Source organism: Danio rerio, chromosome 16 (assembly GCF_052040795.2).
Source record: "Danio rerio strain M-AB ecotype USA chromosome 16, GRCz13ab, whole genome shotgun sequence".
NCBI lineage: Eukaryota > Metazoa > Chordata > Actinopteri > Cypriniformes > Danionidae > Danio > Danio rerio.
The window spans coordinates 48,078,072-48,104,704 of record NC_141036.1 but is presented as its reverse complement, the minus strand read 5'-3'; the positions used below and the strand labels follow the sequence as shown (position 1 = coordinate 48,104,704).

The 26,633-nt window shown below is 33.6% G+C and overlaps 1 protein-coding gene and 1 long non-coding RNA gene across 24 annotated transcripts in view; one reads left to right on the top strand and one right to left on the bottom strand.

Annotated features, from left to right (window-relative positions):
- The window catches only part of LOC147840401 (uncharacterized), a 615,523-nt gene that overhangs the window by 503,345 nt on the left and 85,545 nt on the right, over positions 1-26,633 (bottom strand). The window lies entirely within an intron of this gene.
- cspg5a (chondroitin sulfate proteoglycan 5a) overlaps positions 1-26,633 on the top strand; it is a 97,351-nt gene that overhangs the window by 62,544 nt on the left and 8,174 nt on the right. For 4 of the 23 annotated variants that reach the window (XM_087287748.1, XM_087287758.1, XM_087287741.1 and 1 more), the window contains exons 3-5: positions 7,575-7,763; positions 14,606-14,762; positions 20,780-20,836. In XM_087287748.1, the coding sequence (XP_087143874.1) occupies positions 7,575-7,763; positions 14,606-14,762; positions 20,780-20,836 (403 nt within the window). The remainder of the gene's footprint in view (positions 1-7,574; positions 7,764-14,605; positions 14,763-20,779; positions 20,837-26,633) is intronic. The other 19 variants (XM_087287755.1, XM_087287746.1, XM_087287753.1 and 16 more) reach the window with 8 other exon arrangements.

Here is a 26,633-nt window from a genome sequence, read left to right as displayed (position 1 = left end):
CATTTCCTTTCTACAACTATCTTCGCCTGGAAGAAACCCCCCTCCTCCCCTTCTTCCTCCTTTATCCAGAATAGGCGGCACGGTGGCACAGTGACTAGCACTGTTGCCTCACAGCAAGAATACCAATGGTGTTGGGTCCTCGCTGAGCCATCTGGTATTTCTGTGTGGAGTTTGCATGTTCTCCCCGTGTCCGCGTGGGTTTCCCCCGGGTTCCCCGGTTTCCTCCCACCATCCAAATGTGCTCTATATTGTAGATAAAACAAGCCTAAACCTTTTTTATAATGTCTTACTCTCAGGAAGTTCGCCTTGGCCTCGGCAAGCTGGGGAGTTTGAGATAGACCTGAGCTCAATCTCCATTCGCCCTGCAAAAGGGGGGGAGCCCTGGGCTCGAGGATCCCTTGAGCTCAGGGCTCTCTCCCGGGACAGCATGCCAAACAAGCTATGTATAAATCATGAGCTAAGTGTGAACTCTTGAAACATTTTTTGGTGCACAAAAGTGTTCTTGGAGCTTCATATGATTACAGTTGAACAACTGAAGTCATATAAAATCTTTTGACAATATTTTTATGTCCTTTTGTGGATCAGATAAGTGTTTAACTGTTCAAAGAGAGCACTCGGATGTCATCTAAAATATCTTGTGTCCTAAAAACAGGTCATGAGGGTGAATAATTATTTCCTGATATCTAAATAGTTTTGGGTTTACTATTAAAATGTTGTGATAGTCTATAGTAACAATTCCACAGTCACTTCCGGAGCCAAAGATGGGCTTTTTAGGTTCCTCCGGAGCATTTTGCTGAATGTTTGACGTCGTCTACCGAAACGAGGATGTTATATGTTGTATACTAAGTTAATCCCGGAGAAATTCCGTGGTTTTATATTACGCATAGTGTGCTGGGTCATGCCTCCGTTAGTGGCCAGACCACTTGATACACGATGCCAGCAGTCGGCTGCAAGTAAACGATTATAATAAATGAAAATGCATTGGCCTATGCGTATAGTCATATCATTTAATCCTGTACAGTAACGTGATTTGTTTGCTTCAGTTGTCTCAATTTTAATTGTTTCGTGATGACACAACTGTTTGCTTTACCTGCCTAATTCTGATTTGACTTTCTTATTACCACTGAACTAGTCAGGTTGTGTGATGTTTGATTTGGGGAGCATTTTGGAGGTGGGGTTTGTGTGCTGCGCTGCAAGCTATTGGCTTGATTGACATGATTTTAGCCTCATTGCTCAAGCTCCTGGGCTATTGTCCCGGCCCTGCCCGATAGAAGCCCTGGCTCACACTGGCCCCACAGTTTAAATGCGGCTTATAATTCTGAACAGTAGCAAAATTTGCATTCAGAAAATATAAGTATTAAAAACATGCAGTTCTTTGCTTCCACTTCCACAAATGGATCAGCAATATTTTTAAACAACACTTCATACTTCAGCTTCGCATGACACTATCTGACCAATCAAATGCTCTCTAGTATGTGAAGCATTTCACTGCCTTCAAGCCCTAATGCTGAAATATGTTGTGGCCATGTACATTTACTTTTTTACAGCACGCTCGGAGGTGGAAAATGCATTACACACACACACACACACACACACACACACACACACACACACACACACGCACACACACGTAAATCAGTATACAGGCAACTAGGGCATTCAAAAATAAGTCTGTTACTCACAGTTACAGTTCACTATATGGTGGATGTACTCTATAGGGGATATATTGATTCAGACAGTGTAAATATGCTTTATATTGGGATGAATGAAATCTATTTTCACACAAACTACCACAGTGGGAAACACACCATCTATTCTGTGTACAGATTCTGTAGACAGCACAGAGCGGATCATATGTGCAGATCATAAAACTTATAGAACCACATGAATTACGCTGAATGCTGTGTTTAAAGTGAACAGTGTGTTGGCTGTCATGAGTTAGATAAGCTTTAGTTTTACAGCTCTCAATGGCAGAGCTGTATGGAGACAGATTAGACTCAATAATAATTCACGCAAAAGACACGATGTACACATGCGTAGCCAAATTATGCATAAAATCAAATTCACGTGCGTAAAATATTTATTTATATTCACAAAAAATTTAAACTGATTATTTATATAATTATTACGGAATGATAGGGTATATTCTACATATTATATTACTAAAGCACAACTCGCAAGTTTTAAACATTTAAAACTTTTTGTACACTCTTATAAATTTGCAAATCGTGTTTTGCATTTGTGAAACGTATTTTATGAAAATGTATTTTTATTTTGTGCACGTGAAAATTTTTTGTGAATATAAATAAATATTTTACGCACATAAATTTGATTTTATGCACGTGAATTTGGCTACGTATGTGTACATCGTGTCTTTTGCGTGAATTTCTTTTGAGACTAATCTGATTCCATAGAGCTGCACTATAAATAGAAACCTACTGGCTATTTAATAAAAGAGGAGGAGCTACTCAGTATGCCCCGCCCAGTCGTAATATTTAGTTTAAATTACGTCACACATCAAACGAAGCCGCACATTTTAAGGCACTTTAGTGGAACTTTGAAAGTTGCAATCTTGATTTAAATGCCCCCATGATGTTAATTAAAAATGATGCCAATTGTATGTGTTTATTAAATGTTTGATGATAAAAAGTGGCTTTGACTTGAGTGGCTTCATTTAGTAGAGATTTTTTTTTAATTAGCAGACATTGTGCATCATTAAATTAAAATGAGATCAAAAAAAATAATAAAATTGTGTGATATTTTATTATTAATACACATTATAAACAAATACAATAGATTGCAGCAAGTGAAATTTAGTCAACCTATAGTAAATTATATAAAGTTCTATTGTTAGGCTTGTGGAAGAAATGTGATGTCTATTTTAAACAAAACAATCTTGATTCTCAGTTTCTCCAGAACTGTGCAGCTCTTGTTGACAGAGAGAGAGAGAGAGAGAGATTGAGAGTAGCCCAGGCCTGCAGTCTTTAAGTTGTGTTTGATTGCTTCCAAATGTCTCAGTTATCATCACTTTTTTTTAATGCAGCTGTTTTTCTTCAATCAACCTCTTCTCCTTCTCCAGATATTTGCAACTCTTGTTCCAATGATTACGTGCATGATGGGCTCACGCTGAAGTTTTTTACCACTAAACATAAGGTGCATTTCACGGTTAATGTGATTTGCAAGTAGGACATGTTTCTGGGGCATCAACAATGGCATGAATCAATCCGATAAGATGTGTCCATGTGTAGGGATAAGACGATAACTGTTTTCAAGGTATATGACGGTTTGGAAAAGTCAAGGTTTTAAAACTGCCAACATTTTCTTTAATACCGTTCCTAAGGTATGTGTATGATTAATATTTTTTTTTTTACATTTTTTGTTTGTTTTTGTGGACAAAAGTATCTCCAGCAGGAAAAAAAAAACAAAGATGCCATTTTAATTTGTAAAGAAATCTGTGTTTTTGAAAAATGAAGAATTCAGTGGTTCACTTGAATTATATAGCCCGACATGTTTACTGCTCCAAAATATCATAAATCTTTAAAAAAAAATTAAATATTTTGTTTTCAAAGGGGGAAAAGGTTTATTTTTTTATGCAGACAAAAATATATTTTATAGTAGTAATCACAATACCGTGATATTGTGAAACCGTGATATTTTATCCAAGGTTATCATACCGTCAGAATCCTATACCGCCCCATGCCTATTTTCCAAGCCAAATAAATTTCTGCATCTGATCACAAGGTGGCATCCACAACCAAATCCTATCAGATCCTATCCTATGTGGATTACATTTTTGGGGAAAACAGTAATATAATAAACTACGTTTTAAATTTGTGTATTTGATTACAGTTACTAAAATCAATGTAACTGCATTACTTGTGTGTGTTACAAATGTAGTTTTTACAAGAAAAAAAAAGCTTCTTTTAAATTACATTTTCTGCTGCAACTTCATAATACGCATGTGCTTTTTAAATTGCTTTTAAACTTTTTTTTATTTTAAACACCAGCTGAAATGGCTGCTGTCAAGAGAGGTTGCTTCTTCAAGGGGAAATACAGACATTACTTTGATTTCTTTGAGAGTAAAAACAATAATATTGCTGTAAAATGTCTCTTTCGATTGCTTTTAGCTCGACCAGCAACTTGTTCAAGTACTTAAATAGAAAGCATTCTATGACAAAACTCATCTCCAAGGAGGACACCGGTGCCTTAAACTGAATTGTTTTCTGCAGGATCAGTGCAGAAAGTGAAGGATTGTGAAGAGAAGCATGGCTGCTTATACTATGGATGTCAATGGTTGCAAGTGTCCAGTTTCCTTCTTTTGTGTTAAAAAACAAAACAAAAAAAAACTTGTTTGGAACAATTGAATGATGAGAGACTTTAAAGTTTGGGCGAACTCTTTACGTCTTCTGTCAAGCTGCTGCGTTCAACACATTGTCATGTTTTTTTAAGTAAATATTAAATCACTGAAAGAGCTGCAGTTTATTTTGTATTTTTATTTGTATTTTACATTTTAAAAGTAAATTTAAAGTAAAGTCATTAGTAATCTGATTACTTTTTACATTAAGCAATTAGTAATGTAATCAGATTACAAGTTTCCAGTAGTATTCAGTAATTTGTAATCTATTAATTTTTAAAGTGACTTACCCAACACTGTTACTAACAAACAGCTCGCAAAGTGTTTAAAATAATAACTGGTTCTGACCAGGAAGTTAAAAATCTAATCTTTCTGAGGGATTTATCCACCATCAAAGCTCAAACAAAATAACATCCAATTCAGTGCTTGAATTAACTCACTCATTTTTATTCTCTTCTTCAGGTGGACTATATTAGTGGAGTGAGTAAAGCTGCGGTCGGTTTGAGCTTGCACAATTCTGTAGTGCAGCTCTGTGAAAAGGGGCGGGATTAAACAAGATAATTAGACATTTAAAAAAGTAAACGATTCGTCTATAGTTTTGATTTCTATCCAGAGAAGTCATGTTTTGATCTTCCATTGGTCTCACGCATTCAAGTGATGCGATTTCGCAGGTCAGAGTTCACCAAGCTTGAACTTTGCAACGCAGCGAACTGCGGAACTTGTCGCACAAACTTGCGTCTCCGGTCTGATGCATTCGCATGCGTATGAATGGAAGTCTATGGAGTAAAAAGTGCAATGTGAACGCAGCTTAATGTCGCATGAGTATGAATAGAGGTCTATAGGGCAAAAAGTGCAGTGTGACAATGGATTAACGCAATTGTCTTATTTATCACACCTGATTTGGATTGTCTGTCATTAGCAGAGCTCCATGACAGAAAATCAAAGCCTGCAACCTTTAGCCAAAAAAGCGTCATGTCTAAAAAGCTAATATAACGGAATGCAGTTGTGGAGAGGCTATTTATAAATAGATGTCAGTGGAGAAGAGGTTTCACTATATGCTTTAGAAACCACTTTCATACGAAAAAAAAGCTATCATTTTAGAGAAGCTCAGAGCTGTGGCTCCCTTGAACTGGACGGATGCAGATGCCTATGGGCTTTTATTCTTGACAAAACCCCAATGCAAACCCCAGCATTATGAAACCTTTTTGGTAGCAACATTTTCATTTATCCTCAAACATTGTGACACAATGGATTGCCCTTTTAGATTTTCAATGGAAATATCGCTGAGTTTTAAAATGACTTTCAGATAGTGTTTAAACTTGGTTCGTAAAGATTTCTCCTGGAACAGTTTCAAAACTGGTTAAATCCAGTCTAATGCAGCGCGGATTAAACTTAAGGTAAGACAAAGGCAGTGAACTTGTCATCCACCCAGGTGTCTGCAAAAATGAATGGTAAAAAATGCTGAAGGCGGTGAATTTTAACTTGCCCTAGGTGTAGAAGATGCTCTGAGCCCCCATGAATAATTCAAAACCAACCAGAGTGGAGAATCAAGGCACGTTTTTGGGAAGCCAATGAGCTTTAAAATAGTGTCTCTCTTGTGTGTCCTAATAGGGTGTGTTTTCTTAAAGTGAGTGTGTAAAACAAATACTAGCAAATAATGTTTTTGAACCACATTATAGTAAAGTGTATTATACTTTATATTATAGTATTTACAACTCAAACTATTAAATAGTGTAGTTCTGTAAACTTACATTTTTACTACACTAAACAATGGTGCATTGTAGTATAATATACCAGTTGTATGATGAATTACTATTAAGGGGCTGAAAACACAGAATGTGCTTTTTGCATTGAGAGGTGCCGTTTTTTGAATGATACTTTGAATGATTACTAATGACCACAAGCGTTTTGCATGCTGCTTATGAGCCCTGTGTTTTTGCCATTGTGCGCTGTGTGCTTGCTTTGAAAAGAGTCAACTCTGAGCGAAAAAAGTGTGTTATGTCAGTCAGTTATGTCATTCTCCAATCAAATGAAAGCAGAGGCAGGGTTTCCGTTGAGGCGACAGCAGTGTTTGTGTTGTCAAGATGACTAAAGAGACTTTTAAAGATGGAGGAAAGTTATTCAGAGCTGTATGACTACAAATTTTGAATATTACAATATTAATAAATATTACAAATATATCAATATCAACAGCTACACTCTCGCACAAAACACAGCTGATTCAGTCGTTGACTAGTGACGTAAAAAGCACACAGTGCTTCTTTTTTTCTTGTCAACATAAAGGGCAGTGTGGTGCTCCTTGCTTTTGTGAAACGTAAACGCGTTTGATGTGATCTGCCCCTTATGGTACTCACCAAATCACTTTCCAGAACCTTTGATTCATTGTTCTTTGCTGGTGGAATGATCTTCACAACTTTACCCGAAATGCAGAATGTCCTTAAACAATAATTAAGCGCGCTATAGAATGTTACGTTTTCAAACACATGCACAAATTGCATGTATTTTTTAGTGCTAAGCCGGCTTGCTTTGTGGCAACACTCATCACTTGTTATACAAGGTTCAAAGTGTATAACTTGGGGTAAATCTTTATGGACTATAAATTGCAGCATGTTTAAGATCATAAAATCTAGACTAAGGGAAATATTTTAATAATGCACCACTATTTTGCTGTAAGCGTTCACATTTTTGGGTGCTAATGATAAGAAAAGCCCCACAGGTCACAGGATCAGTGAGATGGTAGGCTTTTGTGACATGTTGCGATTTTAGGGAGGATTCTTAGCAATAGTGTTGACAGATGAATTTGCAAATGCTTTATCTCTGAAGTATTTTAAAAACAAAAGACAGGCTTATTTATTCAATATTATTATTCAAGCATATTTACATTTTTGTTTTCAGCACCATCAGTTTTTTTTTTCACAATGGTTTGGTCTGTAGACAATCAAAAAAAAAAAGAATAATAATAAAGACCTTAAAATGGTTTATATATATATATATATATATATTTATATATCAAATAAAACAATAAAATAAAACAACGACCGAAATATAACAAATAAGACTTTCTCTAAAAGAAACAAATATTTTAGAAAATACTGTAAAAAAATTCCTTGCTCTGTTACACATCGTTGGGAAATATTTGATAAAGGAAAAAAAATCACAGCAGGGCGAATAATTTTGACTCTAACTTATTATTATATGTTTCCCTCTTTTTGTTTTGCAGGTGCAACATCCAGGACTACATGTGGCACAAGGGTGCCCGCTGCGAGTCGGTCATCACAGAGTTCCAGGTTATGGTCATCGCCATCGGGGCGTCCTCTCTCATGGTGCTCCTGCTCTTCATGATCATCGTTTGCTTCGCCAAGAAGCTTCACGTGCTCAAGACCGAGAATAACAAGTTGCGCAAGCGCAGGTGAGACTCTGGCCTGCAGTAAAGGGGATAAGAACAAAATTCATGAAAATATGGTGTGGTCTTTAGAGAGAGTAGGGCAAAGTAGAAGGGTTTATGGATTAAACGGCTTATAACCTCATGTTTTGTGACCGAATTGGGAACAAATAAGTTGCACAGAGTGGATATTGCCAGATTTTTGTCTTGTTATGTAAATAACAAGCAAAGCGTTCTCGTGACCTCCCTCAAGCATATGCCACCATTTAAAATTGAGAGAATGTTTTTGATAGAAGTCTTATGTTTACTGAGGTTTCGTTTTTGTGATCAAAATTAGAGCAAAACATCATATTAATTTTACAGTTTAATAACCGTTTCTGTTTGAATACACAGTACTGTGCAAAAGTTTTAAGCTACTATTTTTTTTTACCAAAAAAAAAGGTTTAATGTAGGTTATTTCTATATTTTTCTATTGTAATTATACCGTGAGATTATTGTTTACACAAGGAATCTGACAACAGCCAGTTCTGAACACAAAGATTCAATTTATCTTTATTTCGATAGTGCTTTTACAATGTAGATCGTGTCAAAGCAGCTTAACATAGAAGTTCTAGTAAATTGAAAGTGTGTCAGTCCAGTTTTCAGAGTTGAAATTCACTTTAATTAATTTCAGTGTGGTTTAATTTTCACTGCTGAAAGTTCCAAGACTGAAAAGCAAATCCATCGATGCGCAGCTCTACAAGTCCCAAACCAAACAAGCCAGTGGAGATCAAGATCGAATCTGATCATCATCCACTCTGAATGACAAAAATAATGCTTGGAAATAATAATTGATATTTCAAACTGACATGCTACAGAAAAATATAGAAATAACCAACTTTAAACCTTTTTTTTTTGGGTGAAAATACTAGTGACCTAAGACTTTTGCACAGCACTATATAGTAAGATGTCATTTATTCCTGTGGTGGCAAAGCTGGATTTTAAGCATCATTACTCCAGTCTCCAGCGTCACATGATCCTTCATAAATCATTCCAAAAGAAATATTTCTTATTACTGTATTATTATGTAATATAATTGTGCTCTTTAATACTTTGTGGAAACCCTGATAGATTTTCTTACAATTCTTTAACAATTCTTGATGAATGTCTTCACTATCACTTTTAATTTTGTCTTTACTGAGTATTAATATTAATTTATTTGCTTAATTTTTTGGGTGACACTATGGCTCAGTGATTAGCACTTTCGCCTTACAGCAAGGTTGCTGGTTCGAGTCCCGACTTGACTAGTTGGCATTTCTGTGTGGAGTTTGCATGTTCTCCCCATGTTGGGTTTCCTCTAGATGCTCAGATTTCCCCCACAGTCCAAAGACATACGCTATGAGTGAATTGGGCAAACAAAATTATCCGTAGTGTGTGAGTGCGAGTGTGTATGGGTGTTTCCCAGTACTGGGTTGCAGCTGCAAGGGCATCCGCTGTGTTAAACAAATGCTGGATAAATTGCCGGTTCATTCCGCTGTGGCTCCCCTTAATGAAAAAGGGACTAAGCCAAAGGAAACTTAATGAATGAATGTTTCATTTTCTTTTTTGATTGTACTGATTCCAAACTTTTTTTGGTAGTGTGTTAGTAGTTTGTATCAGTTTTTACAAAAATAATTAAGCAGCAACTTAATTTTCAACACCGATAACAATAAAAAATGTGTCCTTGTCACTAAGGAAGAATTAATTAAACTAAATAATTTATTTTTGAAGGAACGTGTGACTCTAATGGCCCATTTACATGGGGCATCAGCTTCAACGTTTCCCATTCAATTTTAATGGATGATGTCACGTCAGTCCCACATTCAGACACGCCCTCTGTCAAGCGTTGATGCTGAAGCTCCGTGTGAATGCGACTTAAAGTTACTGAATCAGCTTTGCCAACAGAGATATAGAATATTTTTAAAAGATTAAAGTAGAAAACTGTTATTTTGAATGAAAATAATATTACACACTATTACAATTTTCAACACAGACTCATTTTGAAAACGTCCTCCTATATACATTTCTGGAGATCGCGAATTAAGTAGGCAGAAGTACGTATGGCTGCATTTCGTCTTTAAAACCAACGCTATGGGGAGGTATGACACCTTTCCTTTTTGCGCTTACCAGCTGAGCACTTACCTCCATACAGACGGCTTTCCCACTGTTACCAGTTTGCCCAGTAGCTCGCCATGTACGTCAGCAGACTTGAGATGCAGAGAGGAGTTGACCACGACCAAAAAATAAAATAAACAAGTAAATAACAAGTGGGTGGGCGGGTCAATCGGCGCTTTTGAAAACACTATTTGTTGGGTTTAAGGGGCGGAGGATGGTGGGTCCGTCGACTGGTCAGTCAGTCAACAGCGGCCTCTGGTGGATTTACTGAAGAAGAGCAGGTGCGAATGCACTCGCGAGAGAAATTTGAGATCTGAAAAGTATACACAGCAGCCTTTGGGGGTTTCCCGAAAACAAAAACTGCAAAAAAATGTACCTCCTGGGACGTATTTGGCGCTCTTCAGAAATGTTTATAGCGATACGTTTTTAGAATGAGCCTGTGTTGACAATTTTTATTGTGTTTCAATTAAGTGAACACACACACACATACAGCCATTATGGGAGACTATAAACCTAACCAAAAAACAGCAAAGCAACTTTAAACTCTAAAAGAATAAGGGTTTACTTAAGTGAAACAACACAATAGAACAGAAAATGCTTTTGTAATATCTGCAGTGATTTTAATACACAGAGAAGTGTTAGTGTCAGGAATGCGCAGCTGCAGTGAGCGAGTGAAGCAGTGAGTGGATGTGTGTGTGTTAATGCTGACAGACTGCATGACGTCACTGAAGCTCCAGCTGAAAGTAGGGCAGAGCGAAGGGGGTGGAGGAGCAGATGACCTACATACAGCTGTGAGACCCTGGGGGTGGAAACTACGGCCAACTATTAAACAGCACTCACACACACACGCTCCTCCTTAGACAACAGTGATGAGGAGAGTTTAGAATAGCGGCAGTGAATACATCAGATACACCCACCTCTCCATCTGCAGCAGTGTGGAGATGTGCTTCAATTCACTCGCCGCGCTGAACAAGAGCGAATCGCCAAGTAGTGTAGGAGAAGATGGGATTTATTATAGCAACAACAAAAAGGGGAAGTTCTCTGTCAGTTCACATCATGTGGAGACTCAACACAGCGGAAAAATTTGTTTATCCAAATTAAACAAAAATGTCTTTGAAAACAAACACTGAAATGCATATTTAGAAATGTGTGTGTTTATAATATATCATAAGAAAAATGTTTAAAATCATGTTAGTATGAATCGATTGGGTGTGTTGTTATGTAGATATATAGAGATATATATTCACAGTTGAAGGCAAAATTGTTATCCCTTTTCTGAAATTTTAATTCCTTAAAAAAAAATTTCCAAGTGATGTTTAACGGAGAGACTATGCCTAGGCGACAATGCAAAAAAATGATCAAGATGTCATGTTTCATATCATTTAACGATACATTTAGGAAAATTAGGATTTTCTCTTCATAATAAAATAAACACAAGTGTTAAAGAGACTCTTAAACTTGATAAATAAAATGTTACAAATTGTGTGCAATGGTAAAGGTATATCAGCATCTGTAAGGTGTCAATAATAATGATACAGTAAACCTCAAACTATGTAAACAAAATAAGTTATGTAAATCAAATCTGAGCTTTCAAGTAAAGGAACCAACCATCATTTTTCAAATGCATACTGCAACAGTACAAATTGTGAAATTGAATGATTATTTTACCCACTATGCTAAAAAACTCTTTTAGATTGGGAGCTAGTGGCTGGGATGCACAAGAAAAGAAGCCAAAAAGCCACTCTGGCGACATCCTTACATCCTTTTTTTATTGACAATCTCTTCACTGCTGGTATACTGCGCTCATTTTCAAGCGTGTTGTTATTCTGACCTGAAGTAACAAACAAACCATTGCTGCAGTTTCAATACAAGTTTATGGAGAACAATAAAACATGCTGCAGTGTTTAAATGCACCTGTGTTTGTCTGAGGTAATTAGTCTGCTGTCATTACTGAAATGTGTATATTCCACACAAAGTGTGAAGCAGATTGGTGAATGCCCTCGCGGCATTCAGAAAAGTTCAGATGTTTTTTAACTAGGTGTACCTGGAAAATTCACGTGCATCACCTCCATGTGCAAGTCGTGCGCCTTTACTGGAAATGACAAACTCACACGCTAAGCTTATTGGCATTCCTTCCACACGCTCAGCAGGCACATTTTAATAAAAACTATAGCCTTCATACCGAAACTTCATACCAAACTTTTTTATCGTTATTGACGATCGTGTTCTGTCAATAAATATCGAGACTGATGTTATCGCCCAGCCCTAGGGGAGACGATTTATGTCAACCCATTTTTTTACCATAACAATTTTAATAAATACTTTCTAATAACTAATATCTTTTGTCTTCGCTGTCTTTGATGACAGCACATTATATTCAGCTTAATCTGCAATTTAAAGGCTTAACTCTTAATTAGGTTAATTAGGCAAGTCATTGAATATCAGTGGTTTATTCTATTGCCAACTGAAAAAAATAATTATTTGAGGCTAATGATATAGACCTTATTTTATTTTATTATTTTTTAAAAGCTGCTCTTATTCTATCCAAACTAAAAGAAGTAATATGTTCTACAAAGCAAAAATGTAATAAAAATACTGTGAAAAATGTCCTTGCTCAGTTAAACATCACTAAATTTCACAAGATGGCTTATAATTACACACATATATTATATATAAATATATAGCCTTCAGTTGTTTATCAATTTGAATTTATTTTATTTATCTTAATGCAATGTGTTTGGTACATTATAAATCTGGGTAGCACTTTATAACAACAGCTAGAGCACCTTGTGTCCGAACTTGACCTGGTCAGACACATTAACTAATTATGAGCCCGAGCCCGATTTAAACCTGACTATTTTTTAATATGTTGGCTGTTATATTTAGCAATCTCAACTACAATTCTCAGTAGTTTGAACTACAGAAATTAGTTTAGATTTATCTTAATGAGTAGATTATAGGCTGACTATCATCCTTTCTGCTCGAAAAAAAAAAAAAACATACAAATGCTTGATCACGGCCCAGCCCAGCCTGGCTCAAAGATAGGGGCAGAGAATCTAAACTTTAATAACAGTGCATAACCAATGATGTACTAATATTTAAACGAAACATTACTCCATTATGAATGTAACAGTTATTCACGTCTGTGCAAGTTTAGATGGAAAAACAATAGAAACGTGTTCTGTCTATATCAAAATGAACAGTTTAAACAAAGGAGTTCATGAGTAGTTAAGAATGAGTTTATGATATCGTGCCCCTCCAAGTAAAGTCATGACATAAAGATTATAATAACAGGCCATGAGTTCATACTTTTAGTAACTAAAAGTAAAGTGTTAATTAATAAATTAATTAACAAACAATCACTTACAAGTGATTAAAAAGCCATGGTAACTCATGTTAGTTTAAGTTAGTTCTTGATTAGTGCATGCCTTAACTCAGTGGTGCCCAAACTTGGTCCTGAAAAGCTGGTGTCCTGCATAGTTTCCAACTTGGCAACTTCCATCAACACACCTGCCTGGAAGTTTCTAGTAAACCTAGAAAGAGCTTGATTAGCTGGCTCAATCATGTCTAATTGGGGTTGGAACTAAAATATGCAGGACACTGGCCCTCCAGGACAGAGTTTGGGCATCCCTGCCGTAACACACCATTAGTTCATAACAAAGTATTGTTTAGTTGACATATTAGTATGTCATTATTCCTGCACTGTTATTGTGAAGTGTTACCAATATCTGTTTACATTGTGAAAAATGTTGGGTTCCACACAATTCCTTCATGTTGTCCCTAACACAAATCGATTAAGTTAACTTAACTGATGTACAAATGTAATTAGATTCAACATAAAACAATTAGGTTGTCCTACAATTCAACATAAAGCAACTTAAGAGCTGTGTTGTTTCAACTCATTTTAAATTAGTAGCTTGAACAAGAAGCTAAAGTAGGTGTATTTTGATGAAGAAAATGGTATGTTGCATCACAGGTTGTGTTTTCAGTGCATCTAGTGCATGTTTACATCGAAAAACAATAGAAAGGGGGTCTGTCTAAAATCAAATATCCAAATGAACAGTTTAAATAAAGGAGTTCATGTGTAGTCAAGAGTGAGTTAATGATAATGTGCCCCTCCAAGTAAAGTCATGACATAAAGATTACAATAACATGTCATATGTTCATGTTAGTTACATTTAGCTAAAACTAAAGTGTTAATTAATGCAATAATTAACAATCAAGAACTAACAAGTACTTAAGGTAGCCAAGGCAACTCATGTTCCTGATTAGCACATGCTTTAATTCAGTGGTGCCCAAACTTCGTCCCTGAGGGCCGGTGTCCTAAATAGTTGTGCTCTGACTTCTTTTAACACACCTACCTTGTCCCAACACAAATCGATCAAGTTAACTTAATTGATTTACAAATGTAAGTAGATTTTTTGCTTATCCTAAAATTCAACATAAAACAACTTAAGAGCTGTGTTGTTTCAACTCATTTTAAATAAGTAGCTTGAACAAGAAGCTAAAGTAGGTGTATTTTGATGAAGAAAATGGTATGTTGCATCACAGGTTGTGTTTTCAGTGTGTTTAAACTTCAGCTTAGAATTGCACTAATGCTCTTTTCTCTCTCTCTCTCTTCTCTCTCTTTCTCTCTCTCTCATAACCTCTCAATTCTACTATTTTCCTCCACATTTCCGTCATGTCCTCATCTGTGTACTTCTCATCCTCCCACAAATCGCTCCTCCTCCTCGCAGCAGTAAGTACCGTCCTTCCTCGGAGCACCACAATGATAATTTCTCGTTGTCCACCATCGCTGAGGGCTCCCATCCAAATGTAAGGAAACTTTGCGACACCCCTCCTAACCTCCCTCATGCCCGTGCTTTGGCTTACTATGATAACATTATCTGTCAGGTAACGTGTTTCTGGTCTTTCTCTCTGCTGCCCCCTCCCCTCGTCCTCCTCTCTCTGCATGGACCCCCGAGTCTAACCTTTTGCAGCGCCGCGTTTTCTTCTCCGCGGAAAAGGTCTGCTCTCAGATATGACTGTGGTTACCGAGCAACAGGGTATCCAGGAAACGAGGGGAAAAAAGCTGGCGGTTTTTTTTTCTTTTTTCGTGAGCGCCGCTTTTGATGCTCCATTAAGGCGAGACACTGCAGGCAAAAGCTTTATCTTACACCTGTTAGATTTGAGATTTTTGAGCTTTTTAGCTTTTTGGGTCTAATATAAATAAATAAAACACAAAATACACCTTTTTGTCACACTTTATCAATTTGTTTCTGTAGATTTAAATTGCAACGCAAATGTTTAAAGGCTGTTTTTTTTTTTTTTTCAAAATGAGCCATAAATCTCCACTTACAACAGACTTCCATTTTAAAATACAGTTTTATTTTATTTATTTTTGTTTGTTTATTGCGGCTGATTTCAATATATTTTAATGTATTTTTCCATTTTAATTTAATTGAATAGTCAAAAAATCATACATTCATTAATCTACAAAACTAACAACACAACATATAAACAGTTGAAGTCAGAATTATTGGCCCCCCTGTTTATTTTTTTCCCAATTTTAGCTTAATGGAGAGAAGATTTTTTTTCAACACATTTCTAAACATAATAGTTTGAATAACTCATCTCTAATAACTGAATTATTTTGTCTTTTCCATGATGACAGTAAAAAATATTTCACTAGATATTTTTTAAGACACTTCTTTACAGCTTAAAGTGACATTTGAAGATCTAACTAGGTTAGTTAGGTAAACTAGGCAGGTTAGGGTAATTAGGAAAGTTGTTGTATAACAATGGTTTTTTCTGTTAACTATAGAAAAAAGATTTTGCTTCAAGGGGCTAATAATTTTGACTCTAGAATGGCTTTTAAAAAATTAAAAACTGCTTTTGTTCTAGCCGAAATAAAACAAATAACCTGACAGCTTCTGCATTATTTTTTCCATTTACAATTATATTTGGCCGTGGAAGTAATTTATTAATGGACGGCACATGGTAGTGAGCTTGGACTCAGAACCATTTATATTAAGACCTATTTTTTCCAGACTATGGAAATGTAACGCATCATTGGCTCAGTGTTTAAAAGAAGGGGGAAATCATTTTCCAGTTGATTAAAATCAAGCGTCTTGCCAAAACAGAAGTAAAGGCAATGCAGTCCAACATATTTTTATTTTCATATACAATACCAAATGCAGCAGTTATGGGGTTTTCACAAACATCTTTACAAAATAATCTCGAGTAAGATAAAAAATATATATAAAGAATAAAATATAAATATATATATATATATATATATATGACTAGTAGGAGAAATTAATATTTGACCAAACATTGTTAAAATTTGTATAGCTTAAAAAATACAGTTAAAACTTTGTCAAGTTATTAAAATAAGTTAAAGTGATATAAAAACTTATATCTTATATTTTTTACAGTGTATATTGTAAGTGTTTTTCCAGAGAGATACAGTATGTTTATAAATAATTTGTACATGGTACATTTTTTATTATACAAAAAAAAACTTTAAGAGTATTTTAATATAAGTATGGCACATAAAGAATAAAAATTTTAACACATATAAAAATCTAATTATTTATTTAATTATTTAATTATATATTATCCGATAATCAGGTTTCTATAATAAAAAATGTATCCAAAAAGGTGATTTTTAATTTAATGATGACACATTTTCATGTAATGTAACATGTTTTTATATAGCACATTTTTTGTGTATGGCCATACACCCAAAGTGCCTCAGGGAGGGCAGTAACTTTCACAAGAAGTGCCATGGGATTTTTAATGACCACAGAGAGTCAGGACCTCCGTTTAACATCTGATCTAAAAGATGGCGCTCACTGACAATAGAGTGTCCCCTTCACTATACTGGGGCATTAGGACTCACACAGACCACAACACCTTCTGCTGGCTGCAATTCTTAATGATATCAATTCAGCTGTATGAATTAAGTATGGCGAAAACTACACTGTCAAAAATGCTGGGTTGATTAATTTAGCTTAACAAATTGAAGTGGATTGAACTTAAAACAATGAATTTGTCCCAAAGAAATCTCAATAATTGTGTTGTTTCAGCTCAGTTTAAATAAGCAGTGTGAACAAGCAGCAAATTCATTTTCTTTGAGTATATGAGTGAGTCAGTCGACCTGCAGTGTCTTGCATTAATAGTGGTGATGTGAGTGTGTCAGTGTCATCCAGATGAGCCTGTAGATACACTCTTTACCAGCGCTTTTAGATACTCGCAGGAAAGCAGTGCTATTGATTCCATTGCACAAATCAATAGAGAGGCAGACCCGGAAGATACACATATACATTCAGGTTATTTGTATTACACATAAACACTTGCAAAAGCTGATCAGTCATTTGCAGCTATTGTTATCTGGCTAGAGGTGAGTGTGTGGTTTTAGGGTTTTTCTCCTAACATGGTGTCTTACAGTCTCCGACAAAATATTGGTAGCTCTGTGTGATTTGATTATTTTTTTATATACTTTTTGATTGATCAAATGATATAGAGTTGATTTTTTATCTGTGTATATAGTGGTGAAGGTGGTAATTGAAATTTTTATGTAATATGTTATGGATCAAAAAAACATTTCTCACTTTTTGGTTGATCAATGATTTTTATTAATTTATTAACATTAATTTAATGAATTGTAATTCAATATATAATTTCAATATTTAAATTTAATGTTGGTATATTTTTTCATAATTATTGAAAAATAAATGTTTTGTCAGTATAGCTGTATCTATAATAATGGCATATCTGATTAATTTTGTAATATTTGATGTAAGATGTTATAGTTCTGAGGAGTTTTTAATACTTTGAACTTTAAAAATGCTTTGGAATATATTGAAATAAGTGCATACATTTTTATATTTTTCTTATGTTATTTTTTATTATATTATCATTTTTTATTATTTACATTTAAATAAATTATTTTAGGAAATTCTAATTTAATGATTTCAATATTTAAATTTAATGTTTGTATATTTTTTTCATTACATTTAAAAATTTATATCAGAGTTCTTTTTTAGTATCTATAACAATGGCATATCTGATTTATTTTTATTTTATTTTATGTGAAATAGGTTTTGAGGACTTTAATACTTTAGGAATGCTTTAACATTGAAAAAGGACATTAATTTTAATAAATGTCTTGTGTTTTTTTAGGTTTTCTATATATATTGTGATAATAGTTTTAATTTAAACACACACACACACACACACACACACACGCACACACACACACACACACACACACACACACATATATATATATATATATATATATATATATATATATATATATATATATATATATATATATATATATATATATATAACCTAAATTAACAGTAATAAGTGATTAATGTTTATTATTTACTGTAAAATGTTACAGTTCTAAGGAATATTAATATTTGAACTTCGAGAATGCTTTGAAATTGATTTAAAAAGTACCTTAAGTTATTTATTTTCTTATATTTTCATTATATTATAATATAATATAATACATTATATTATTGTTAAAATATCTTCATTTTAACTTTATCTTTCATATTTTCATTTTAAATTGATCCATCTCGGGGCGAAAAAGCTGTCATTTTGTTATTACATGTAAAAATAATGGGGACACAAATGGATGCTGTGTATTTTGTGATTTTGTTTACTGCAATAGAGAGTGATGACTTGTTAGAGGATAGACAACACATAACCTAAAAAAAACCTTTTAACCTCTAGAAAGGTGAAGGAAATATCCTTGCGTGTATAAGAGACCACACAGTCCCACTCTGACTCCTGATGGCAGACCTTGTACTGAGAGAATGGACCACAGGCGCTCGTCCCCTTCACCCTTTCTCTCTGTTTCTCCTCTGCATCGCTGCATGTCTGCTTGTCCACTGCATCGCATTAATATAGCTGTGTGTCGTTTCACTGGTTTATCCTGGGTCAGAAAGAGGAGACGGTGAGCGGTTCGTCAACAGTGCAGGATAAACATCTGAGATGCAACGTCTGGCTGCTGCCTGTAGGTGGCATAACACCGGCTAACATGAGCGAAGCATGGGTAGATGTAGATCTAACACGGGGTCCTTCTCTTCTGTGGGATAACCATAACATAACACATTCTCTCCTCTCGGTTATTCTGATGGCAGCTCAGCAGAGGAATATATTTATTGATTATTTATTTTATATATTCATTTATTTTTACATATTTATTTATGTATATTTTAGACCTTCAGGCTTATTTGGGTCAGTACAGGTGAGCTGGTGAATAGTTTCAGTCACAAAAACTCACAATAATTTTGACTTGTATACTGTATGTATTAATACATACATATATATATATATAGTTGGATTAATTACAGCTTGAATGCTTCAGTTAGATGAAACTGACTGAAGATATCACGTGGCTACTCTTTTAATGGTTTTATTGTTTGTTTATTAACAATTATTTTTGACAAAGTAAGTTTTAGAATGTGAGTTTTTGAGATTTATTTTGCAAGATTTTATTTTTTAAAAGATATTACACCACAAAAAAAAATTTATTCATTTGTATTAGTAATTATTTACTTACTCTGATGTCTTTTCAAAATTGTATGCTATTATTATTTGTATGTGTGTATATATATATATATATATATATATATATTTACTATTTAGAAATACATGTGCTTTTTGATTTCATTTTATTTAAACATGATTTTTTTTAAATATTCCAGTATATTTCACAGAATTTGTATAATTATTATGAAAGTTTATATAATAATTTATTTAAAATGAATTGCATTTACTTAAAAATTTGTTGGTTTATATTATTGTAAACAACAAACAATGTCAATAAATATTCCCTTTGCCTTAAAAGAATAATGTTTTTAAGTTTTATGTAAATATTTTTTATAATATAAATATAGAATTGGTTACCTTAGAGTTTCATTCTAACTCATGATAGAAATTTCATGACACACTAGTATTTTTATTTGCTTTTAGAAGTAAGTAAATTACCTTAGCATATTTTATTGTAAATGGAAAATGTATATACTGTACACTACCGGTCAAATGTTTGCGGTCAGTTTTTTTTTTCATGTTTTTTATTTATTTATTATTATTCTGTTCATCAAGGCGGCATTTATTAAATCTAAAAAAATATTTAATAGTTAAATATTTATTTAAAAAATGAAATAACTGCTTTCTTATTGTATGTAGTTTCAAATGAAACTATTAATCTAGTCATTATTGCTTTTATTACTATTACCAATAACAATATTATTAATGATAATTAATGTTAGAGTGATTTCTAAAGAATCATGTGACTGAAGACTGGAGTAATGATTCTGAAAATTCGTCTTTATAAATCACTGGAATAAATTATTAATTATTATATTTATTTTATAGTGCAATAGCATTTTACAATTTGTACAGCATTTTTGATGAAGTAAATGCAGCCTTGGTAAGCAGGAGAAGCTTATTTTAATACATTTAAAAATCCAAACTTTTGACTGGTAGTGCACATTTTATGCACAATTTGTTTTCATATATGTGTGCTATATTTACATTTTCTTAAGAGTCCTATAATGGTAATGAAGTTGAACTTATTTTAAAGTTAAACGGATAAAACAGCATACAGCTTTGAAACAACATGAGGCTTTGTAAATAATGTTACATTTTCCACCTCACAAGTTAAAAGCTAAACATTTTAAAGAAAAAACTCTCCCATTATTGAAAAATAAATGAATAAAATAAAGCAAACTAAAGAAACTCTAGATAAGTTGCCCCTAGCTGGAAAGTCTTCTCACCGATGAAGGGCTCTTTTCCTTTCCTCTGTCTGTCTTTCCTTCTCTCTGTCTCTGTCACTCACTCTCTCTGTCTTCTTCTAAATGTAAATGATTTTGATGAGGTATATAATGGTCTCCCACCCTCAGAAAACCATGAGCAGATACACCTGGGAGTGTAAGACCAAAGAGGAACCCGACTGTGAGGTAAGACTGATAGCCCCTCAGCTCCGCCCACAGGACAGCAGCTGTCCGTCACTGTGCTGTCATCCTGTCAATCAAACTCTAATGACCAATCCTGGCCCTCCCTGGCATCCTCATCATCAGGGAAACCAATCCTACGTTATGTAGCAGTATGGTCCATTTGCAGTCTTAGGTGGCTTTAAAACTAGTGTGTTTTTGTTTTAAATTGAGACTGAAACACAAACTTTTGAAAACGTAGATGGAGATATCCACAAAAGCTCTCAGATTGGCTTTCTGAATAATTGTGTAATGTTCCCTGATTCATCAAGCTACATTTATATGACCAAGACAGTAGCACAGTGTTTCTCAACCCCGGTCCTCGTTTCCCACTGCTCTGCACATTTCATACAATATGTTTCTCTTTTCATGTCAGACTTTTATTCTAGTTCAACAAGTTGACTTTACAGCAGAGATAGCCAAACAACGCTGGTCAAAGTTGGCCTATGGTAACCTTTGAATTGGTCCGCTATTAAGGTTAATACCTTAAATACACATTATCATTTCTAATTTAATGTCAGCTTTAATTTGCTGTTTTTTTTAGCTACAAAAAACTATGGTTGATTAAATGTTTCAATTATACGTTGCAAATTATTATTATTATTTTTTCAATGAACATCCTGTTGCTCAACGCATACACCACAACTTAGAAATCCTCAGTGAGCAAATCAGGGCAAAGGTAGGTTCAGCATGACTAGTATATTCAGCATTAAACTTATAAATGGAATTTCTATGTTTTCATTATATTAGGGTCATTATAAAGTGTAAAAATATATCTAAAATGCATTACTTAATCTGATTAAAGTCATATTTTTTAATTAGTTTTGAAAAATAAAAAGGACATTATCCATTGCAACTTTGTTAAACAGCTTGATACATTTAGCTTTGGCCCACGGCTTTCAATCAAGTTTGGTATTTGGCCCTTTACAACTAAAAGTTTGGGCACCGCTGCTTTACAGGATGCAGTTTGAAAGGAGCATATACTGAATGTTTCATTTAAATGGCATTTTAGTGTGTGAATTTATTTATTCACGGAGGTAAATTATGTCACACTTTGTGCTTCTCTAGTAAGAGGGTGCTGGCAGTGCTGTTGTGTAAATGCGTGAACAAATACCGTATATTTCAAATGAGCAATATCACATGAGAAGCAGTGTGAGATGGCTGTACTGTGTATCGGCCAATATACAGCCAATATACAGCCATATCTCACTGCTACGAGTGTGATATTGCGTTTATACAACAGTTTGACGGCATAGTCGTGTATAAAAAAAAAAGTCTGACACGGAAAGTCTAAAAACCCTTTTGGAAGAGGTTATTCTTTCTTCCACTGTTCATTCACATCTGCAGCTGATGTCAGAACAGCAGAAACCCTTGCTACTTCACAAACGTCACTTTAAAGCTATTATTTGATTCTCTAGCGTAATGTCTAAAGTGATGACAAAACAGGTGATTTTGCTCACATTTTAAGATTATAAGGCTGAACAGTATGAAATGCCATTAGTCTACAGAGATTTCCCAGTATTTCTCTGTTACAATCGGGAGATCACAATAATTAACTCTGAAAAAGCCAAAGCAAACACAGCACCAAATACAAAAGACATCGACTTAGAATACCACTTACCTGTTTTATTATGATTTGATCAGCTGTAGTTTGACATTTACGCTGAGTTTTTCTCCTCTAAGTGCTTGTTATGCAGACTCTGTCGCCATCTTGAGGCGGAACATCAACCGTTGGTGTGATGGCCGCGAACGCAGTGAATATACAAAATATAAATATTAAAATAAAAATAGGCCCTATCCCTATAGATATACTGCATAGATGCAATCTAAACAACTACATTCTCGCCTGAAAAGCCTCAAAAGTACATTACGTTGTCCAGCAGCTGCAATATTTGTCAAACTGTAGTGAGGTTAATCTGATGAGGTTAATCAATGTGAGCGGAGTAATACAGAAGGGTGTGGAGGCTGTTGTGAGTGCTGTTATTACGGGAATATTACCAATCAGATTTGAGAACCAGACCAGAACTGTTGTATAAACTGAAATAAAAGATCCTTGTGCTCCATTAGAGCGCAATGAAGGAGAAGGGTATAGGGAAGGATACACACTTCATAGTGAACGTGTCATTTAGAATACATGCCATGCACAGAGCTCTTCTTACAATTTGGTTATCTTAATCAGCTGGGATAAATAACAATAAAGACATGCAAAATATGCAGATCAGTGGGTTGTGAGGACCGGGATTCAGAAATGCTGCATTAGCAGGAGACTGTATGGATGCCGCCAAATTAAGCACATGCCCAGTAAGTGTGAATGGTCACATATCATGTGTTTTAGGCTGTATAGTGTGGATGGAGATTGTTTTACTGAAATGCAATAAAAAATGGCAGTCTAAATGAGGAGCGTGTTCATTCTAAAATGTATTTTTAAACAAAACTGCACTAGTGTAAATAGCGCCTTTTAAGGACATTTCACAGAAAATTAGCCTTCTGTCATCTTTTAATTGCCCCTATGTTATTTCATACTTGTGTAAGTTACTGTCTACTGTCTAAAATGTTCTGCTAGACTTCACAAATGTAAAAAAAAAACACTCAAAAGTAGTCCATGAAAGTCTTTTTATCATTAAGTTTTTTGTATAAATTGATTTTAATGACTAGAAAGCACAATCAGGGAAGGGCTGTTAAGTTATAATAAAAATATTGCAGATTAAATAAAATATGACCAATGACTACGGAAAAAAATGCTAGGTTCTACACACTTCTTTCGTTATCCCATCAAATATAAATCAGTTAACTTTTACAAATGTAAGGAAATTGAACATAAAACAATTAAGTTGTACCAAAAAACATAACAATGTTGTTTTTTTTAAACTCGTTTAAATAAGTAGCATGAACAGGCAGCAAAAGTCATTGTTTTGAGCAAGAGAAGCACCACTTTTTTGGCAACACTTTTTGTATAAAACTAAAATTTGCTGTTCTGAGAGAAACATTTTGTTGGCTAAAGCTAAGACTATCTTTAGCCTTGTTATAAATGTAGTTGTTACTTGCACTTTCAAATGCTCATAGAATCAGAATATTATTATGATATTTTTTTCTTTATACTAATCTTTAATTATCTTTAATTCTTTATACACATTTGAAAAAATTTGTTGACTAGATTCTTTTTTTTTTTTTTTTGACGAATTGTCCTTTTGAATAAAATATTTAATACACATTCACAAAACAAATCTGTAATAACAGTCTATTAGTGAAATTCACTTGCACAAGTGTATTGTATTTCAGCCAGAGTCGTCTGTAGACACATAATATGAGATCAAGAATGGCATAAATTCTCCAAAATCCTTTCAAAACACTCCATGACCTTCAGACAATATAGGACACCATAAATTGATTGCCTCCTCTGGCTGCATAGAGGCTCGGAGCTCATCATTGCAGAGAAAACACTCCTGTAAATGAAATGTATGCCATGAAAAGGGGAAACTCTGAAGATGAGGAGAAAAGAAGGAGGGGGGTTAGAAATGTGGACAGTCGGGCCTCTTTATTACCATCAGCTCTCAGATCGATATCCGCTTGAGTAAAAGAGCCCGAGTCTGGCCGACAGCCAAATCGGCCTCAGTCCCTCTCTCTCTCTCTCTCTCTCTCTCTCTCTCTCTCTCTCTCTCTCTCTCTCCGTCTGTCCTGAACCCTCGGGGAGGCTCTGTGACTTGACAGATGTTTTGGAGTGAAATAGACCATATATAAACTAGAGCGGAAAGGTCAGATAAGTGAAGTGGTAGCTTGAATATTCTTCTGTCTGAGATTGAGACTCCACTTAAACGAACAGTCCATACAAAAAAAAAAAGAGAGGATTTTCACAGAAGAATTAAAAAACATTTTAAGGTCAATATTATTAACCCTTTTAAGCTTTTTTTCCGATAATATATTGCTTAAATGGGCTAATAATATTGACCTTAAAATGGCTTTTAATTTTTTTGTTTGTTTGTTTGTTTGTTTACAGGCGTTTTCAGTACCTTTATTCTTTTAAATTGCAACATTTATTTGAGTTTTTCATTTAGCTGGATACACAGTTGAAATCAGAATTATTAGCCCCTCTGAATAATTAGCCCCCCTGTTTATTTTTTCCCCCAATTTCTGTTTAAAAGAGAGCAGATTTTTTTCAACACATTTGTAAACATAATAGTTTTCATAACTTATTTCTAATAACTGATTTATTTTATCTTTGCCATGATGACAGAAAATCATATTTGACTAGATATTTTTCAAGGCACTTCTATACAGCTTAAAGTGACATTTATTTTATTCTGTAGAATATCTAAAAATATGTAGCTTAAAGGGGCTAATAATTTTGACCTTAAAATGGTGTTTAAAAAATTAAAAACTATATATATATATATATATATATATATATATATATATATATATATATATATATATATATATATATATATATATATATATATATATTTAAAATAAATAAATAAGTAATGACTTGCATAATTACCTTAGCCTTACACTGTAAGCGAAGTACTACTGTCTTACAAAATAAGTAGTAAAATATTATGTGCTGTCATCATGGCAAAGGCAGAGAAAATCAGTTATTAGAAATTAGTTATTAAAACTATTATGATTAAAAAGCAGTTAAAAACTGCTTTTATTTTAGTCAAATTAAAACAAATAAGACTTTCTCCAGAAAAAAAAGAAAAAAAAAAATATATATATATATATATATATATATATATATATATATATATATATATATATATTTATATATATATATATATATATATATATATATATATATATATATATATATATATATATATATATATATATATATATATTATTGAAAATACTGTGAAAATCCATTGCTTTGTTTAACATCCTTTGGGAAATATTTGAAAAAGAAAAAGAAAAAAACACACAGCACGGCAAAAAAATTGACAATAAATAATTTTGATATTGTCTGTTGGTCATGTAATGTACAGTATAATGGTAGAAAACACTGAGTTATTAGCTGCCAAATTTGTTCCCCATATTTTATGAATGACTAGTGTTTTTCTGTTGTTTTATTCTTTCAAATTGCATTATGGGACTTTGATTGACTTTTTGATAAGTTGAAAAGTTTAATTAAGGGACTTTAATTGACATTTTTAGATGTTTGAAATGAATATTGTCTGGTTGGTCATGTGAATCATGGTAAAAAATAAAGATTTAATTTTTTAAAATTATTTCCCAAGTACTGTGTAATGGAGAGAATAGTTTTTCCAACACATTTTTAATCATAGTTTAATAACTATTTTCTAATAATAACTGATTTCTTCTGTATTTGCCAGGATGACAGTATATAATATTTTACTACTCATTTTGTAAGATAGTAGTACTCAGTATAATATATATATTAATATATATATATATATATATATATATATATATATATATATATATATATATATATATATATAGATAGATAGATAGATAGATAGATAGATAGATAGATATATATATATATATATATATATATATATATATATATATATATATATATATATATATATATATATATATCAAAAAAACTTCCTTCAGAATAAAAGTATAATGGGAAAAACTAAAAAAAATATATATTATAATGTATAATTTATATTATACAGTGATAAATTGAAGGAGGTGATGAATGGCAAAAAAAGATGACAAAAGTTTAATTTCTGAGGTAACTGTCCCTTTAAAACAGCAAATGGACCATGCTAGTGCACCTACAGTATATAGAAGT